At 39.5% G+C, this 16,687-nt stretch overlaps 1 protein-coding gene across 1 annotated transcript; it reads left to right on the top strand.

Moving 5' to 3' along the window:
• Nucleotides 1-661: 661 nt before the first annotated feature.
• Nucleotides 662-15,831, top strand: REDIC1 (regulator of DNA class I crossover intermediates 1; the record flags this gene model as incomplete). Its single annotated transcript, XM_081331937.1, has 8 exons — nt 662-684; nt 2,178-2,217; nt 2,676-2,811; nt 3,456-3,588; nt 4,772-4,838; nt 5,417-5,525; nt 14,723-14,805; nt 15,301-15,831. The coding sequence occupies 8 exons, from the start codon at nt 662-664 to the stop codon at nt 15,829-15,831; spliced, it is 1,122 nt and encodes a 373-aa protein (XP_081188063.1).
• Between the last annotated feature and the right edge of the window lie 856 nt (nt 15,832-16,687).

Here is a 16,687-nt window from a genome sequence, read left to right as displayed (position 1 = left end):
TCATTTCCTGGTGAAATTAGCCCCAGCCCTATTGGCATTTAGGAAATCTGCCTGATCAATCAATCAATCACACCCTCTTGCAACCCCCAGGGGGGAATCCACCCAGATTTTACATAAAAAGGGCTTTAAGGGACCCTGGACTTTCTCGGGGGGGGGGGGGCTCGGCCTTTCCATAGGACCCCAAAGGGGAGGAAGTGTATTAACGGGGATTTGAATTAAGCTCTTCCCTTGCAAGGTTGCATTTTATGCATATATGCATGGAAGGACTTTGTTTGCGGTGACTTTGCTTGCAAGTGCCAAATAGGGAATCTGGAAGATTTGGGGCATCCATCTCGTTTTTTTGCAAGCCCTTCCCCAAAACCTCATTTCCCCTCTTCCCTCCCACCGCCCATTTTGCTCTTTATTTCATTGCCTCTTATTTTTTTATTTTTTTATTTTTCATTCCCGAGATGCCCACTGAAACCTTGGGTTCAGGAAGAGGCTGACACACCCAGGAGAGCCTTTCCCTCAGCCATCTTGTGATTCCCCACTGGACATTTCCCCTCAGGGCCCTCCGGAGTTGCCTCTTTTTTTTCTTCCCTTTTTCCTTTCCTTCTTTTCCAGCTGGTGGCCATCTGGGTGGCCTGCCTGTCAGGGTTGGTGTTGGCAGGACAGAGGAAAAATGAACTGGGTTGGGGGGTCCCGGTGAGTGAAGCCAAAAAAAGCCCCACAATTACACAACTGTCCCCTGAGGAAAGATTTTGTTGTGAGGGGACAAACCTACCTGCTTTAACGTTGACACTCTCCTTCCAGGCTGGGTTATTTTATATTTTATTTTTTTTATTTTATTTTGTATCCCGCCTTTATTGATTTTACAAACAGTCTAAGGCCATGAACGTATCCAACATGATCCTTCCTCCTTCAATTTCCCCCTACAGCAACATCAATGCAAAATAAAAAAAAAGTGATTTTTTAAAAATTCCAATTGTTACATGCAAGGCCCGCAAAGTACTGTGACAGGTGGAGGGGAAAAAAATGAATAATTTCCTTTGGATTTTCAAAGCCGTGGCAGTGCCTTCCCTTCTGAACTTCTGCCTGCTCTCCAGAATTTATTTGTTGTTTAAATGTTTTATTGACCCCCCCCCCATTCATAGTATTCTTTTTGCGGGGGCAGATTAGGTTCACCAGAGAAATGCAGTCCAGAAATATTTTAAAATATTGGCACCTACAGAGGGGAAAACCCCTCAGATTTCTCCATTTTGAAGTCAGTTATTTGAAAGCTGGGTGGATCAAACTGAGTTTACTAATTAATCTAGCGGATATTTTTAACCCCAGCTGGGGGAAAAAAATCCTTTCCAAATTTTGGGAAAATATAAACTGGACCAATAATTAAATTGTAGCTGTCAATCTGAGACAATTGTAATGGTTTGTTTATATTAGTCATGGAAGGAAATTTAACAAAATTTCCACTGACAGGTTATGACCCAGTCAGATTAACACCTCATGGCCTAGTTTAGGATCTATTTCGTGGGAATATTCAAATTCTGAATATCTCTGGGTTTTTTCATTCATGTTTATAAATTGCTGATTTTTTCAAAAACAGCCAAGCATTTCTTGGTATCATAACAAGGAAATTAGACATGAAAAACCTTTAGTAGTTCTTATTTGTTTTTTTTTAAATGTTACCTTTCCACTCCCTCCCCCCAAAATTGGAAACTTTGCCTCAGAAATTTAAAATGTAAAATAACAATGACCATGAGGCCTGTTTTTGATGCTTAATCGTGCCAATCAATAACCATAAATTGGGATACATAGGCTGGTTTATTTTAAACAAATATTTTTATTTAATATTTGTTATTTGGTCTTTCCTTGTTTTTAAAGTGTTTTTCTTGTTTTAATTATTGTATGTATTTTTTGAATCGTAAGCTGCCCAGAGAAATTGATTGAGATTGGCGGCTATATAAATTAAATAAATAAGTAAGTAAGTAAGTAAGTAAATAGATAAATTAATAAATAAATAAATTTTAAGTCTTCAGAATTTTGAATTAAGTGGGCAAGAAATTTAATCAAGGAAAAAGCACATTAGTAATCCCTTCTGATTTAATAGCTGAATAAATCTGGCTTCAATATTACACATGCTCATTAATTTTAGAAACTGTTCTAAAAATGCTTCTTCTTTTCTCTCTTCCAACTTCTAGTCGAAGAATCCTGCTTACCAAAGAGAGAAGAAAACAGAAAGTAAGCAATGATTACTCTCTAAAAATACGCTTGAGCTAGCCAGAAATCTTCATCATCTTCGTTGACATAATAATTTTATAATTAGAATGTTAATGAACCTAGTGCAGAAGTTTGCATATTCTATAACAGTGGAGTTATAGGGGAAGCTATTTTCAGATATATTGAATGCTGTTTTAAAATCATTAATTGTTCACTATCATTGTTGTGCAGACTTTTAACTAGATCTGGGAAGACCCAGGGATCCACTTTTAAGATTCTGAGGGATTTCAGGCCCTCAGAATCATCACATTTCTCTGTGCAGCCACAACAAAAGTTGCTGTTGTAACCTTCATGTACATGTTAATTTCCAGGAGGAAAAGTAAAAAAATCAATCATATCAACATGTTTGCTAGAGAAGTGGTTAAAATACCGCTACACAAAATGTCTATAAAATGATAACTGCTATCTCTTCTCAACAGGATTTTTTTGAGAAGGAAAAACTTAAGTCCAAGATGAAGCTACTGGGAGTATCTCCTTTGAAAAGTTCAGCTGTCAGTTTGGACCTTCTCAATCTCTATGTTGTTCATCAGATCTCTACAAAGAAAGAAAATGCTGGTAAGATTAAGAGCGCATTTCACGGACACTGTTTAACGTTCAAAAACAAGACACATCGCCAGGTGGTAGTCTCAATAGTCATTTCATCAAATTTCAATTGTATTTTCCATCCGAACTGCAAGTTTGCTAATTGGAATTAGAAGTAGGAATTTGCACAAAAAGCTGTAGCCCATAATATCGTGCTTGCCAATTGCTAGTGGGAATTAGAGCTAGTGGGAATTAGAATTCAGTTCTAATAAGGCGCTTTGGAACACAAGATCATAAACAAAACACCTCTACCATGCATAAAGTAGCTGCCTTTTTTTCCCTAAGACCTAATGGCAATTATCACCAGGCAGGAAAAGACACAGTTGCTTTTAAAGGTTGAGGCCAGGTGCTGTGTTTGCATTTCTAGGCAGCCTTTAATACCTATTTGGATTTGGATTTGAAAAACTGGCCCCTTATAGGTTTATAGATATAGACATAGATATATAGATTTACTGTAGAGATATAGAGATTATAGATATAGAGATACAGAGGTATAGAGATACAGAGACATAAATATAGAGAAAGAGATATAGAGATAAAGATAGAGATAGGTATATATTGTGTTCCTGTTTAACTCACTGTAATCTTTATTTTAATAATCTTTATTTTAATTACAGAGAATATTCGAAAGCCAATTCATGTAGACATTAACAGAGAAACTAAAATTCCTTTGAGAAAGCAAAATGTAGAATTTCCCAAGTCACCAGAATGCAGACCAACTAAGCTGTCCCTTGATGACATCCAGCAAAGGTATATAAAATGTCAATTATCTTTTCAGTTTTCAGTAAAATGCTTTTGTTTCTTTCAGGCGCCGCATTTTCAAGTGCACTCAGATTTCCGGATCGTTTTCTTTTTTGCAAGCATTGCCTTGCATTAAAATTGATGTGAACGTAATAAAAAAGCGATAAAATATAATGAAATCTTAGGGCTGTTAATATATTCCTAAAATGTACTCTTCATTAAAATCTCAGATATTTCCATGTTCCTAAACTCATGAGAATACAGATTACAGGGCATCAAATTGCTGACAACTGTTAAATGAAAACTTGCTACTGCATTTCAGAACTTTGAACCTCATTTCTCCTCATGGGAAATTATAAACATTGTTAACTAAATACTTGCATATAATTTGCTGATGTCTTCCTCAACCGTCCCAGATTTAGTTTACAGATAATCCTGTAGCAATAGTTACTAAGTGAGTTTTGCCCCATTCTCAACCTTTCTTGCCACCATTATTAAATGAATCACTGCAGTTAACACACGGTTGTAGAGTGAATTTGGCTTCCCCTGTTGACTTGGCTTGTCAGAAGGCTGCAAAGGGGGATCACATGACCCTGGGACCTTGTGACTGTCATAAGTATGAGCCAGTTGCCAAGTGTCCAAATTTTGCTCATGTGACCCATGGGGAGACTGCCACAGTCATAAGTCTGAAGGACGCTCATAAGTTAGTTTTTTTCGGTGCCATTGTAACTTTGAACGGTCACTGAATGAAAGGTTGTAAGTCAAGGATGACCTGTATTTACATAATATAATAAAAGGATAACTTGCTCACTTTATACCAATAAGATTTTTGTTTCACTCATTAAATGTTGTTTCCTTTCTATATTCAAGCAATGTATGCAGTACCTTATTTAGGTGGCCCTCTCAACACAACCTTTGGTTTTGAAGTTACCCCAAGACTTCCCATTGTTGTATGAGATTTAATGCGTAATTAGATTTGTTAACGATTAGCAGAAATTTATGCACATTTATTTAAAATTGGAGGCAGCAGGACCTAAATCCAGGTAGGTCTGCATAGGATTATCCTATAGCAGTAAATTTCTTTAACTTTGTTTCAAATCCAGTTTGCTTCTACCTGAAAATGCACGAATGATATGTTGTTTTTTAAATATACCAGTGAATTGCTTTGCTTTTTGAATTGTTTTCTTCATAGGATACAAGAAGAAATCTTAGACAGTAGAAGAAAATACCTCTATGAAAAAGCCAGTGTTCTTTCTGAAGTAAGGTCTTTTCAGTAAAGTAGATTTATCACTTGCATCCAGTGCTTTTTTTGTAAAAGAAAAAGGTGCTGGAACTCACACATGTCATACAACCCACCTTGCCTACCCTACAAGGTTCCATCCAAAAAAGGTGCCGGAACTCCGTTCTGAGCGTTCTATGAGGAAAAAAAGCCCTGCTTGCATCTCTCTGTCAGACATAACGCTATGGGTTGTATTTATGGAATGAATTTTAGAACAATCCTAATGTCGGCTTGTAGAGTAGAAGACTAACGATAAGCCTCGACTTCATTGTATAGCTCTACTCAATCACCCTGCCCAAAACAATATTAAAATGATATATAGATCCGTCAGCATAATAAAAGGAAAAAACCCCCAATAAAATACAGGCATCGTGAAGCAAATAAATGCACATTACTAGACAATTCCATGAAGTAAAAGAATAAACGGTTTCAGCTTGCCAGTTCTTCTCTAAAACAAAAATGTATTCCTGTCATTGAAGTTAATTAAGTGTATAAAATGAACAAATTTCTTAGAAGACGCCTAATCTGTCATGAAGGCTTCTTTTAATCTGTTGACAGGATGTGGGATCTACTCAAACAATAAATAACAAAGAGGAAGATTTCTGGCTTTCTACCACAGCCTACAGGCCAGAAGAATTCAATGTCCCAGATCCAGATGCACCAGCTGGTCTGTATTTCCAGCAGTTGAATAGGTAGAGATAGATTATTTGTTGATTGTATTACAGTGCTTTTAAATGTGTCATTATCTTTGTGTGTGTGTGTGGGGGGGGTAATTCTTTGCAATAGTGATTTTTCCATTTGAATTTTTAATAAACTCGTAATTTCTTATGAAAAGTGGAGGTTAATCATTTATTATTTCATTTATTATATCATCATCATCATCTTAGCTATTGTCTATCCACTGAAGGATAAAGGCATCTTTGGGCCCACAATATTTGCTGATATTGTCGATCCATCTTGTTTTAGGTGTCTTTTGCGGACGATAGATAGAGAGATAGAGATAGAGATATGTAATTATATTGTTGAAATCTTGTGCTATTGTTTGAGATTATGTGAAGGAAACAGATCAATACCTATACAGTATACCAATCTCACTGTAGTTCTCCTCAGCTCCTTTAGTTCTCCTTAGACCCCCAAAATGACTTGTTTTGTTGAAAATAAAACTGAAGCAGATGCTTGCAGCCATGCATAATGTAGTAATCAAAATTGTGCTTATCTTATGCTTTTTGCTCATTTCACTGTTTACAAATTGGTTTTTTTTAAATTACATTTATATCCCGCCCTTCTCCGAAGACTCAGGGCGGCTTACAAGCTTAGCAGTAGCCTTCATTCTATGTATATGCCTGCTTGTTAGGGCTTTCACACACACCCCAAGCGGCATTATTACAAAGTCAGCTTAATTGCCCCCAACAATCTGGGTCCTCATTTTACCTACCTCGGAAGGATGGAAGGCTGAGTCAACCTTGAGCCTGGTGGGATGCGAACCTGCACTAATTGCAGGCAGCTGGTGTTACTTAAGGAGGCATTAGCCCACTGCTCCACCAAGGCTTAAATACATGAAGCTAAATATATTTAAGCACTACCTAAGTAATAGCCAAATTAAAGAGAATATTATCAAATGTGACGGAGAGTACAGCAGTTCTTTTTTTCTGAATGTACACATTCAGAAAAATGAATGACTGATTAAATACAGTATCGTTGGTTCTGTTTGATTTGTTTAAAATATTAGGTATAGCGTGAGTGATGGTCCAAATCAGAACATTTCAAAATTCTTAGATGATTCCTTAGGTATTTTATGCTCTGCTGTCATTTCCTCTGGCATTTCTTAACCCTCTTTTCCTGACAATAATGGAGCCACAGTGACATACAGTGGTTAGACTGGTTAGTCACAGTTATTGAACAATACATTTAAAATGAAAGATAGAAGACTCACATTTCCAGGTTTTCTTTAAGAATAAAAATCGATATTATAATTATTGCAGTATTCTAAACCTCGGAACAATGTCATGTGAGCAAGAAGTCCATCTTTCATATTAAGTAAAAATAAATTTTAAAACCTTGCACATTGATACTGTCTGTACCATACCAGCAATTCACATTTTACCTTCCCCCCCCCCCCCCCGCCTCGCTCCTCTCCAAGTCCAGGATACGGTTACTCCATTGATAAGGATTTTGGAAACAGTCAAGCTAACGGAGAAGAATCACTGTTTGCTACTGTAAATGATCTGATAACGACTAGCCAAGATACCAGCTTTCAGCCAATTGCAAGTTTGTTTGAAGAGGACAATCAGTTTCTGGCATTTCCTCCTTCTCAATCTTACTGTTCTTTTGCTAACAAAAGCCATATCGACCAGCTATTCACAGATGCTGGCGATGTAAAAGAAATATTCAGTAAACCCAGCCTGTATGACGGTGAAGAAATGCATCAGATGACGGATCCCCACTGTGCAGCTGAGAGGGACCTCACCAGCATCCTCACAGCTCCCGAGATGGTTTGCTGCCTTAACAACCAAAGCTTAAACGCGACAAACCAGAATCCAGTTTGGAATCAGTCCAAACACTGCAGTATCCAGAAAAGAAAACCTGTAGAGTTTTCTGATCAACAAAAACTTACTACATTCTTTGATAATATAGGTAAATGTTCGCAATGCAAGTAGCAAATGTAATGAGGAGGATGATTAACATTTTTTAAAATTTTATTAAGGCAGGCATTGGATGTGGGTGGGAAAAGAGTTACGCATTGCAGGAATGTCTTGCCGGGCTATCTGGAGCATCGCTGCACTCATGTACAATTACTGCATTCAAATAATACCACTAACCGAAGGGACAATATTGTCTCTTGCAGATGATTTCCGAAATGTGTAAATGACAACCATGATTAACCAGGGAAAAGAGGGAATGCAATTGTGGTTGGACCCGAAGATTTGGCCTGGAGAAATGAATCTCTTTCTGTAGCCTAAATAACAGCCTGTTTGTTCCATGAAACCTTTACAGAATGAGAACCAAGCCATCCCTTTTATGACTTGGTTCTCATTGTTCTCCACGTGATGTTGGAGGAACTGATCTTTAAAATGTTTTGACTATTATCTTGTCAGGCACAAACCACCAGACCCACAAGTATAGAGTTCAAAGTAGCTACTTTATTGTTCTCTGCCTCTAATACAGGAATCTTCCCAGATTGGCAGATTCACCTGAGAGAGACCAGATAAAGCTCAAAGGCATTTAAAGGGGACCTTGGCCTCTTGTGTTTACATAATGAGTCCATGTTAATTGATTCCTCCTCCTGACTGGGACGGTTGCTCCCCAATAATATTGGTGTACATGGAGTGTTTGGCAGATTTGAAAGCAGAATTAAGCATAATAAAGCCTTATTATGGAGTGACCCAACTGATTCATTAATTGCATATTCAATTCAACGACTAAGATATGTTTTGATCTACAACAGATCATAAAAATGCACAGTTCTGTTATTTTAGTAGTAGGGTACTGAACCTATGAGTAAGTGAAATTAATGAAGACATTGCTGAAGGAGGAAAAACACACCACTGATTTATGACCCATCCTCTTTCTTTTTTTTAATTTCATGTGAACTTAAAAATTTTAAGACTTTTTTTTGTTTTGTTTTGCAGGAGGTTTTAAAAATGAAAAGGAATATACAAAGGCACCAAAAACTATACAGAATTACATAAAGAATAGGTGAGCTCTTTTTTTAAAAAAAAGAGTTTCATTCACATATAGAATGGTACTATAGTATGAGGATTCTTCACATAGTTTGTGAGAAAGTATTCTTATAAGATGGATGTACGAGAAGCATTTTCAGTCACAGATTACCAGAAAGCAGCTCTAATATGCCCGCGCACAGAGGCTTTCTGCCTTCCAATGTTATTGTTCCTTTTTTCCCCAGCCGAGCATAAACTTCAAACTAGTGCTGAACTACTACAGCGTCGTCTTTATTTTCATAGACTAAGCGACTCGCTTTGAGTAGCTACAGTCAAAGTGACCAGCAAGCATTTCACAATCAATACTTGTTGTTAGCTGCGAAGTCGTGTCCGACCCATCGCGACCCCATGGACAATGTTCCTCCAAGTCTTTCTGTCCTCTACCATCTTCTGGAGTCCCTTTAGGCTCACGCCTACTGCTTTGGCGACTCCATCCAGCCACCTCATTCTCTGTCGTCCCTTTCTTCTCTTGCCCTCAACCTTTCCCAGCATTAGGCTCTTCTCCAGTGAGTCCTTCCTTCTCATTAGGTGGCCAAAGGATTTGAGTTTCCACTTCAGGATCTGGCCTTCTAAAGAGCAGTCAGGGTTGATCTCCTCTAGGACTGACCGGTTTGATCACCTTTCAGTCCAAGGGACTCGCAGGAGTCTTCTCCAGCACCATAGTTCAAAGGCCTTAATTCTTTGGCACTCAGCCTTTTTTATGGTCCAGCTTTCACTGCCATACATTGCAAATGGGAAGACCATAGCCTTGACTATACACACTTTTGTTGGCAGGGTGATGTCTCTGCTTTTTAGTGTGCTGTCTAGATTTGCCATGGCTTTCCTCCCAAGGAGCAAGTGTCTTTTAATTTCTTAGCTACAGTCCCCCGTCTGCAGTGATCTTGGAGCCCAGGAAAATAAAATCTGTCACTAAATCACTAAATCAATACTTAAGGTAAAGGTAAAGGTTCCCCCGCACATGCATGCTAGTCATTTCCAACTCTAGGGGCCGGTGCTCTTCTCCATTTCAAAGCCAAAGAGCCAGCACTTGTCTGAGGACGTCTCTGCGGTCATGTGGCCGGCATGACTAGACACCAAAGGCACACAGAGCGCTGTTACCTTCCCACCATAGTGGTCCCTATTTTTCTACTTGCATTTTTATGTGCTTTCGAACTGCTAGGTTAGCAGAAGCTGGGACGAGTAACAGGCGCTCACTCTGCTACGCGGCACTCGGGATTCGACCCGCCAAACTGCCGACCTTCTGATTGACAAGCTCAGCGTCCTAACCCACTGAGCCACCGCGTCCCTTACCAACTTGCTTATTATACAGAGAGCCAGCTTGGCTGAGTGGTTAAGGTGCTGGCCTAGAGATCAGGAGATTCTGAGTTCTAGTCCTGCCTTAGGCAAGAAAGCCAGCCTAAGGGTGACTTTAAGCCAATCACCAGGGGACGGTGAGACTTTGAGCCAGTCACTGTCTCTCAACCCAACCCAGCTCACCGGGTTGCTGTGAGGAAAATAGAGGGAAGAGTATTGGGTATGTTTGCCACTTCGAATTATTTGTAAAAACAAGAAAGGTGGAATACAAACAAATAACAAACGAACGAACAATGACACAAACTGTTTGTGGTAGCACTTGCTGGCACCTGTTCTGCAAGAAAACTGCACACACCAGTGCCCAGTGATTTAGCTTTCTAAGGCAACTTTACAGTCATTGTGCAGTTAGCCTGGAAGATGTGCCCTAACAGGTTAGAGCCCACGGAGGGGACTTGGATGATATTCATTCATATATTATAATAAGGACAACACTGGGTCTTCCGGTGTAGCAATTCTCCACCTTTCTTTCATCCAGGATGAAAATTGACAGCAGTGCTTTGAGTGTAAGAAATGAGAAGGGATTTGACTACTGCAAGCAAATACTTTTCTGTGTATTCGATCAGGGCCTAGATGTTTATCTCAAAGTTACTGTTATGTTTGTTGAATTATATTTTATATTGCAGAGTATTCTGCCTACATATTAGAATAGGCTCCTAGCGTTAGATTTTTCTTAGTTCTAAAAGAGGTCAGCTATTTAGTGGGTGCTTATGAGATGAACTTGCTAAGAACAATTATTGAATTAGCCTTACATAATTTACTTACGTTTCCTAAACTCGAGTGTACCACAATATTGGTAATTTTAACTTGGGGAATTAACTCTGCTTTATTCTTTCTCACCGTATTTTCCAGCAGGAAGAAAGGCCACCCCAATCCCAATATGGATTATTCGAAGATTTTCGAGCATGAAACGGTATTTTTTTTTACATAAGCTGTTCAAACAAAGTTTATTTATTTATTTATTTATTATTGGGACTTATATGCCGCCCTATCTCCCGAAGGACTGAGGGCAGCTAACAACAAAACACACTAATACAAATGTTAAAAAAAAATTAAACTAACAAGCCCCAGTGATAAAATATTAAAAACATTAAAAAAAAAGTTGCCTGGCGGATTATATTATTATATTATATTATATTATATTATATTATATTATATTATATTATATTATATTATATTATATTATATTATATTATATTATATTATATTATATTATATTATTATATTATATTATATTATATTATATTATATTATATTATATTATATTATATTATATTATATTATATTATATTATATTATATTATATATATAAAACACCCTTATTATTTTTGTGGCTCTTCTCTGTACTCTATCAACTTCTTTTTTTTTTTACATTTTGTTCTCATTTTACATTTTGTTAGCTTGCTAGAGGAACAAGGCTGAGTGGTACAAAACCAATAACCTCTCAAGTTGATTTGCGTACAGAGTATATGAGCAGTCAGCAGCTACATAGCAGATGCCAAACAATCTGCCCTTTGCATGCTGAAAGATCATTTGCACAATAAGCACAAAAGACACATTTGCTGTTTCTCTGGGGCTATATCGCAAGTACCCATTTTCTTCGGTAAGGCTTTAGTGGGAAAGAAACTTGAGTTCCTTAATGGGATGATTGTGTAATTACATTAGTGAAGACATCAAGAAATGTATTCTTGCAAGAGCTATACAGGTAGTCCTTGACTTACAACCATTCGTTTAATGACTATTCAATGTTAACAGCGGCACTGGAAAAAGTGGCTTAGGACCGTTTTTCATACTTTACAACCATTGCAGCATCCCCGTGATTATGTGATCAAAATTCAGACCCTCGGCCACTGGTACGTTTTTATGACCTTTTGCGATCTTCGGACAAGCAAACTCAATGGCGGAAGCCAGATTCACTTAACAAATGCAGTTTAACCACTGCAGTGACCCACTTAACAAATGTGGCAAGGAAAGTCATAAAATGGGGCAAAATTCCCTTTAACAACTGTCTCCCTTAGCCAGAGAAACTTTGGGCTGAACTGTGGTAGCAAGTTGAGGGTTACTTGGCACTGGAACCAACTCACTGAGAAACGGAGCATTCTTTCCTTGGCGTAAGAAAAGAATTTTCCCCACGTTATGTTGTCAACAACAGAATGTTCCTGAGCAAATTCCTGATGCCAGGACCTGAAAGAGAAGCTAAAGAAAAATAGTTGTGGCAAAAAAAAGATACTAATATCATTTTTTTAATTTTTTGTAAAGCTGGATAAGGAAGTTTACAGTGACTTTGACCAGCATTGGAAGCAAAGCAGGCAAAATGGTGAGTTTTCATTTGAAATTCATTAATAGCCACCTTCTCATTCTAGGCCTCTTCGTTGTCTTTCACATTTAACAATGGAGAAAAAAAGACACCCTCTGCCCTTTGGCCCTAATGGCCTTGTCGAGAATGGAAAAAGTCTAACGTGAATTGTAAAGTATTTCTTAGTCCTCTTAAAGAATGCCTCCCAAACTGAGTAAATTATCCAAAATTGAGAAAAAATGATTTTTCTTGGGGTGACAACATCTGAACCCATTACCCAATCACAACAGGGATGGTTGGTTTTATCTATATCAGGGGTCTTCAAACTTGGCCCTTTTGTGACTTGTGGACTTCAACTCCCAGAATTCCTCAGCCAGCGTGCCTGGCTGAGAAATTCTGAGAGTTGAAGTCCACAAGTCATCCAAGGGCCGAGTTTGCAGACCCCTCCCAGAATTCCTCAGCCAGGCACGCTAGCTGAGGAATTCTGGGAGTTGAAGTCCACAAGTCATCCAAGGGCCGAGTTTGCAGACCCCTCCCAGAATTCCTCAGCCAGGCACACTGGCTGAGGAATTCTGGCAGTTGAAGTCCACAAGTCATCCAAGGGCCGAGTTTGAAGACCCCTCCCAGAATTCCTCAGCCAGGCACGCTAGCTGAGGAATTCTGGGAGTTGAAGTCCACAAGTCATCCAAGGGCCGAGTTTGAAGACCCCTCCCAGAATTCCTCAGCCAGGCACGCTAGCTGAGGAATTCTGGGAGTTGAAGTCCACAAGTCATCCAAGGGCTGAGTTTGAAGACCCCTGATCTATATTGGGCAAAAATAACCTTCTGATCAGCAGTTTTGGGTAACGAAGGAAAAAATTTGGGAAGCACTGTCTTAAGGAATCGTACAGTGATAAACTATTTCATGTCTTCATTAACATTTTATGACTTCATAATATTCATACGTGGCTTATAGAAGGAGGGAGAGGTTTCCAGCCTTCCTTTGCCTCATCACCATTTTTAATAGAGGTAGCCCTCAACTTACAACCTTCCATTTAGCGACCATTCAAAGTTAAAAGGCATTGGGGGGGAAAAGTGACTTAGGACCATTTTTCACACTTAGGGCCGTTGCAGCAACCCCATATGTTCCTTGCGATCAAAATTCGGACGCTTCTCCACTGTCTTGGATTTCCGATGGTTGCAGAATCCCGGGGTCATGTAATCACCTTTTGAAACCTTCTGACAAGCCAAGTCAATGGGTGAAGCCAGATTAACAATCATGTTAGTAACTTAACAACTGCAACTTGGCAAGAAAAGTCATAAAAGGAGGCAAAACTCACTTAACAATTCAATAAATCAAGGATTACCATAGAATCAGAAGTGTGCTTTTTTTTTTTTTGCACACCTGGGACCTGGGATGACTACCTTTAGAAGTGAGCCAAGAATTCCTATAGGTAAAGGTAAAGGTTCCCCCGCACATGCGTGCTAGTCGTTTCCGACTCTAGGGGCCGGTGCTCATCTCCGTTTCAAAGCCGAAGAGCCAGCACTTGTCCGAGGACCTCTCCGTGGTCATGTGGCCGGCATGACTAGACGCCAAAGGCGCACGGAACGCTGTTACCTTCCCACCGTAGTGGTCCCTATTTTTCTACTTGCATTTTTACGTGCTTTCGAACTGCTAGGTTGGCAGAAGCTGGGACGAGTAACAGGCGCTCACTCTGCTACACGGCACTCGGGATTCGACCCGCCAAACTGCCGACCTTCTGATCAACAAGCTCAGCGTCCTAACCCACTGAGCCACTGCGTCCCTTCAGAACTCCTATAAATACATACTAGTAACACCTTGTAATCCCTACAGTGGATTCCCTGTTAGAACCACAGCAAAATGTTGAGCAATCTTTCCCACAATATGATTACAATTATACTAAAGATCGGTACTGCACAAAAATGCTGGGGTGCCTTTAATTTCCTACGCAACATTTGGCCGGGCAGGGTCTGCAAGGCTGTGATGCAGGAATCTCCCCAAAATAGGTGGGAGATTGAAATATCAGAAATATCAATATGCTACTGGAGAAAATTTAAAAAAACAATCTAGCTAACAGCTTGCTGGGCTGCATTTTGCATTTATTAAAAGAGTTACAGGTCGTCTTCATGTTACACCGGTTTCATACTTATGACTGTTGCAGCGTTCCCACAGTCATGTCATTAAAACCAACCAGCATATATCTACAATGGCGGCAGAATCCTGGGGTCCTGGGATAACCCTTTGCAATCTTCTGACAAGCAGAGTTAATGGGTGGGTGGGGGGGGGAAGCCGGATTCATTTAACAGTTCCCTGATTCACTTAGCACAGCAGCGATTCGCTTAACAACCATGGTGAAAAGGTTGCAAAATGGGGGCATGCCTCACGTCACAACTGCCTTGCTTAGCCAGTGGCGATTTTGCGCTCGGTGGTGGTTGTAAGCCTAGTGAACTGTTTTAGAGTTTCTCCACACAAACTCGAAAGAGTTTTGTTGTTCTTCAGAGGACGATTCCCAGTGGAACAGCCAGTCACCCACTTATTCTCCAAAGCAAGCAGATGGACAGACCAGTTCTTCATCTGATGAGGTAAGGAAAAAGGCACTCTTAAAAGTTACACAAGTTTGTGGTTCAAGTGCTTGCGCACTGCGGGTTCCGAATCCCTCCGCACATTCTTTGAACGCACAGAAGCCCCCTCACGGATCCATCATGCCCATGAAAGTAGAACAGCTGATAGCATCGTGGACATTAATTCTAGCTAATTTAATGGATTGATGGAAAGCAAAACTATTGGCAGTGCTTTGAAGCTGGAGTGTTTCTCTTCCATTATATTATCATTTCTCTTCCGTTATGCGGTTCCCTTCCATTTACATTAGCATTTCTATACCGCCCTGAGTCCTTCGGGAATAGGGCGGTATAGAAATCTAAATAATAATAATAATAATAATAATAATAATAATAATAATAATAATAATAATAATAATAATAATAATAATAATAATAATAATAATAATTTGCAAGGGTCACATGGACACTAAAAAGGACTCATTAACAATCATGGTGATTTATTGGCCACTGTCAAAGGATTACACTGACTCAGATTTATTTCAACAGTCCAAAGCAGAGGAGTGGAATGAAGAAGCCTCATCTGAAGGCTCTTTTTCAAGGACTTCCAGCGATCCCTACTGGGGATCAGGACGTCAGAGTTCAGAGTATGTTTGCCTCTTTGACGGCAGGCCCCGGTGTACAGCTACTATTCAACCCCAGGCAAAATCTGCCATAACTCCAAAAAAGAACAGAGCTAAATTGCAGTTATTAGACCTGAATGATAAGGGGAAGCACGATGCTTCGTCTCAGACAGAGGCATTTGCTGAGCCTGGAGAAAAATGCAACGCGGCTGTGCAGTGTGTCATCATCCGGGGCTGCAAGTGTACGAAGGAGCTGTCCTACACCCACAGTGCTGAAATTGTGACTTCGACTAGCAAGGTAGAGACCGCTGGAGGGCAGAACGCTCCAGCAGAAAGTGCAGTCCTCCAGCCTGCAAATAGAAATGCTTTCTTGATTAAGAATTTGTCTCCTGAAGCAGCTTGTTTCACAGTGGCAAGGTCAGCCTAGCTCAGTCTAACAAACAAAAGTGGGGAGGCGGGGGAAATGCGCCCGAACATACATATTCATTGGCAGTGCAGTCCAGAACAGAGCTTAAATTAATGTGTTCCTTCCAGCATACACGTTTTCCAGCTCTTGTTTCATTACACAGATCGAGGGATACTTAAATGCGTGTGTCACAAAACTGCGGGGAGTTAAGCAATTATAATAACATTGATGAAAACAACATATATAATATATTGCTCGTGTGGGTTAGCAGCTTTTATCTTCTGGCTAACTGTTTTCTCCATCCCGTGACTAAATAAATCTTCCTGTACCTTTCAGTTCTGTTAACGTAGTTTAATGTAAATGTCTCTTGTAAAAACAATACTTAATTTGTTTGTATTTTGTCCTTTCCTACCCAAAGCCAATAATGCACAGTGGCCCAGTTCTGCCATAATGAGTCCTGCAGGCCAGAATTGGTTGGCAAGCTGAAGCATTTGTCCTCTTCAGCTGAGCTGGGAACAGGAGGAAAGGAACGGGTGAATCCTCATTTTTAAATGATGTCTGCACCGTAAAATTATGGCTGAAGAGCCTCACCCAGAGTTCATTTGCTATTTTGTTTTTAAGCAATCTTTAAACATAAGTTTCCTGGTTAAACTATAACTAAGCATGCAAAAATAAAGAGAAGAGGGCACACTTCATCCTGTTATTCATTCATAGGTCAAGGAGCAGTTTTCCCACAGTAAATAAATTGGATGAAAGATTGAGGGATTGGACCAATAGATTTCCATTGTATTGTAAACTCTTAATACTATCAGAAGCTATATTAGAAATGAAGAATTTCTGCATCGGAAATTGGGAGTTTTTAAGAATGCTCCTGAAT

This window comes from Vipera berus, assembly GCF_964194415.1.
Source record: "Vipera berus genome assembly, chromosome: 6".
NCBI lineage: Eukaryota > Metazoa > Chordata > Lepidosauria > Squamata > Viperidae > Vipera > Vipera berus.
The sequence above is the reverse complement of the archived record's forward strand: the minus strand, read 5'-3'. Positions and strand labels throughout refer to the sequence as shown.